Here is a 4,203-nt window from a genome sequence, read left to right as displayed (position 1 = left end):
TGAGCCATTTAATAGACAGATAATAAATCTTAATTCTTGAGTTATTTAAAATTTCATAAGGAGTCAAATGAAATCGACAGCTCATGCTTCTATGTATTTTCAGAGTTCAGAGGGAGGGCCAGCCCTGTACACAACAGCATGGCATCGAGAGCATGCAGCCGGTATGCTCTATGCATGCAGTTCCTATTGTTGAGTATTTTAATATGAATGATTTCCACGCAGTCACATTACAGACAGTGGATGTCTAGCAGAGGTATTTCACCAGCACACAGACTGCAGTGTAAAGATCAGGAGCTGCCTGTCCCGAGTCCTGGCTGACAGCCCAGAGGATTCTTCTTGGAACACATACCAGAGAATAACGACGCGACGTCAGAACTTCACTCAGCGGAGCTCGGCGTCAGTGAGGTAATGCAGCGGGGTTAATACAGGTGACGTGAAGCGGTGTTATTTCAGTGACGTCAGGCGCTGTTATATAAGGGGGGGGGGGGGGTCGTGGATACACTGGCCTGCCCTGCACCCAGCCCAGTTTCTTAGAACTGCATCTAAATCATCTCAGCAGATCAGACCCGTGTCAGTGCCATCTGCATGAAGTGATCAGGCTGATACATTAGCACTTGGAGCGCGGTTGAGAGCCTCACATTTCAGATCTCATGATGCTGTGATAATTACCGGGGGGTGGTGCTGATTTTCACGTGGTAACACTATACAACCCTCCAGTATAGAGAGCTATAGCCTGTATGTAACACTATACAACCCCCCAGTATAGAGAGCTATAGCCTGTATGTAACACTATACAACCCCCCAGTATAGAGAGCTATAGCCTGTATGTAACACTATACAACCCCCCAGTATAGAGAGCTATAGCCTGTATGTAACACTATACAACCCCCCAGTATAGAGAGCTATAGACTGTATATAACACTATACAACCCTCCAGTATAGAGAGCTATAGCCTGTATGTAACACTATACAACCCTCCAGTATAGAGAGCTATAGCCTGTATGTAACACTATACAACCCTCCAGTATAGAGAGCTATAGCCTGTATGTAACACTATACAACCCTCCAGTATAGAGAGCTATAGCCTGTATGTAACACTATACAACCCTCCAGTATAGAGAGCTATAGCCTGTATATAACACTATACAACCCTCCAGTATAGAGAGCTATAGCCTGTATGTAACACTATACAACCCTCCAGTATAGAGAGCTATAGACTGTATGTAACACTATACAACCCCCCAGTATAGAGAGCTATAGCCTGTATGTAACACTATACAACCCCCCAGTATAGAGAGCTATAGCCTGTATATAACACTATACAACCCCCCAGTATAGAGAGCTATAGCCTGTATGTAACACTATACAACCCCCAGTATAGAGAGCTATAGCCTGTATGTAACACTATACAACCCCCCAGTATAGAGAGCTATAGCCTGTATGTAACACTATACAACCCCCAGTATAGAGAGCTATAGCCTGTATGTAACACTATACAACCCTCCAGTATAGAGAGCTATAGCCTGTATGTAACACTATACAACCCTCCAGTATAGAGAGCTATAGCCTGTATGTAACACTATACAACCCTCCAGTATAGAGAGCTATAGCCTGTATGTAACACTATACAACCCTCCAGTATAGAGAGCTATAGCCTGTATGTAACACTATACAACCCTCCCATCCAAACGCCGTGTTATCACATTTACAGTGCATTCATGTTTCTACCCAATTCACACCTGTTTTTTTTTGTTTTGTTTAAAAACATCTGAGTATCTAACAGGATGTAAACGACAATGCTAATGACTTTTGCGCAACGTGCCGTGGATTGTGCACACACGCTACGCTCTGCAGAAGCACCAGTATTTATATTTTAACTGAGACGCTTTAGTTTATGGGAAAGAGCTATTTTAAAATACCTGACGCTATTATTTTACCAAGAGAGATGTATGCCAGTGTTTATGCAGTTTGAAGTTCTGTCTTTTTTGTGCGTAAAACAGAACAGCTTTCCCCAGTGAGTCGTATCACTATAGCAGGGGTTGTGCTGAACCCAAGCACAGCCAGGACAGTCCTCCACAGGGCGCCAGCACAGCTTATTAGAAGCACAGTACAACATGATGATTGGGAATTGACACGGCCGGGTGGAAATCATACAAATAATCGAATAATGCAAAATAAAACGGCGGTTTTTGATTTCGCAACCGCTGCCTAGTCCTGCGCTTGGGTACTGGGAGCCGATGAAGCCGTGGCCGTGGAGTACTGCCAGATGAAGATCCATTATCGTGGAGAGTTCTCGTATGGTATCAGCAGCAACAGCAGGTGCGCCTCGTTCTATTCCTGGACTCTTCGCGCAGGCGCTCTGGAACCATTTCAATAATAACCAATGGAAAAGGATTACACACGCTGTACATATAATCTTTAGTTTTATTATAAAAAGTTCTCTTCAATAAAAAAAAAGTATGTATAATTTACAAAACATATAAACTCGACTTTTTTTGCTTTGTTGATCATGTGGGCGATCCCTCATCACTGGGTGTTCCAGTATCAGAATACATCAGCACCGGGTTTCTGGTGTTAAACCATTTCAAAACCGAGCTTCACAAGAATACTGGAACAACAAGCAGGGCCAGCGCTTCTATTGAAACAAACACGCTTCTGAACAGTATGAAAACAGAATAGAAAAATAACCATGGCATCGTTTATCAACTCCACATTTACAAAATGTACAAAAGAACAGTAACACTATTAAAGGTACAGCGATGAGGCTGGAACAAAACGCGGAGCATTCTTCAATTATTCCATGCAATGGACATCAACACAGACTACATACCCAACCCAAACGCGTTTCTCCGGAGTCCAGTGAAATATAATACTTATTTACTGCAACAACAACAACAACACGCGCACTGCAGGGGCGCGAGGTTTCACTGCATCCGTTTAACACTTGAAATGGTTTTGTCATCTTCATTGTGCTGTTAGGCAGACCACATTGACATCGTTACATATGAGTGATTCAATAATAACCATCATCATTATACATGGATAACGACAGCTGTGGAATGCTGAAGACTGTTTTTGTACTGATCCAACCAATCCCTCAGTTCCGATATCCTGTATCCTTCTGGCCCCCTCCCTCCCTGGTAGACAATGCTCTCGTCCTGTAGTATATACAGTCTCTCGAAGTATGCTCCGTACGCACTGTTGGATGGATTGTCCATAGTGTCTGCTACAACAAGGCATTCGGGAACCTCCTGGTTCATCAGCTGGGCGGCTTTCAGCCTGTCCTGCAGACACCTGTGCTTGGGGATTTGGAAAGGGGCGTCGGAGCTCACCCAGCCGTCAGAGGGGTGCGCTTCTTCAATGTACACGAGGAGTGAGTCCGCGATGTCAGCGTATTGGCTGACAACCCGCTGGAACGCCTTCAGGCGCGTCATAAACGGGGGTCAGGTACAGCTCCCGAAGTTCAGGATGAGGGGTCTTTTCCCCTTGGCGTAGTCCAGAATGCGCCGCTTCTGCTCCCCTCCGAGCTGCACAACTTCAGTGTTCGGGGCGAGGTAGCCCACGTGAGCCGTTTTGAAAAAGTCCAGTTTCTGTCCGTGCCATACAGCCTTCAGCGACTCCCAGGTAAACATGCGATTGGAATCGGACACGCAGAGAGGTGGGTCATCGGGGCTCGCTTCCTGTTCCCTCATTTTCTGCAAGACCCTCTTCCTTATGCAAAGGAAATCCAGCACCCACAGCATCAGGGCTGTCACGAGAAAGCGAGGCAGCAGTACCAGGCAGGCAACTGCATTTTTCAGCGCGTTGATTGTGTGCACACCGGCAGATTGTTGCATCGCTGCCAAATTCTCTCTTCATCTGACCAGGTTTAAACTCCCGTCGGTCACTCTTCTCATCTGCTCTGATAGTCTGTGCTTAAGTTCTCTTTTTATAGGCCTAGCCAAGGATTTGAATGAAAAATACCCCGCCTCCAAAACCCGAGCCGCCTCCTCACATCAAGGGATTACCTTCCATCAACTCCTGCCTTCAAAATGTTATCAACAGTGAACCGGCACAGGGAACTTTCCACGTACGACCGGGGAGGGGAGGGAAGGGGAGGGGAGGGACAGTGACAGGGACCGGGACGGACATTGCGACACGATCTCAGTGTTTCGTCTCCAGAACGGATATATATCATTCCAAGTACTGTAATAAACCAAACGC

General features: G+C 45.8%; 1 protein-coding gene across 1 annotated transcript; it reads right to left on the bottom strand.

Annotated features, from left to right (window-relative positions):
* Positions 1 to 2,405: 2,405 nt before the first annotated feature.
* On the bottom strand, positions 2,406 to 3,853 carry LOC117963846 (thyroxine 5-deiodinase-like). Its single transcript, XM_034905266.2, has one exon. The coding sequence runs from the start codon at positions 3,834 to 3,836 to the stop codon at positions 3,033 to 3,035; it is 804 nt and encodes a 267-aa protein (XP_034761157.1). The 5' UTR covers positions 3,837 to 3,853; the 3' UTR covers positions 2,406 to 3,032.
* Between the last annotated feature and the right edge of the window lie 350 nt (positions 3,854 to 4,203).

The sequence above is a fragment of the Acipenser ruthenus genome, chromosome 18 (genome assembly GCF_902713425.1).
Source record: "Acipenser ruthenus chromosome 18, fAciRut3.2 maternal haplotype, whole genome shotgun sequence".
NCBI lineage: Eukaryota > Metazoa > Chordata > Actinopteri > Acipenseriformes > Acipenseridae > Acipenser > Acipenser ruthenus.
This window is presented reverse-complemented; position numbering and strand designations above follow the sequence as displayed.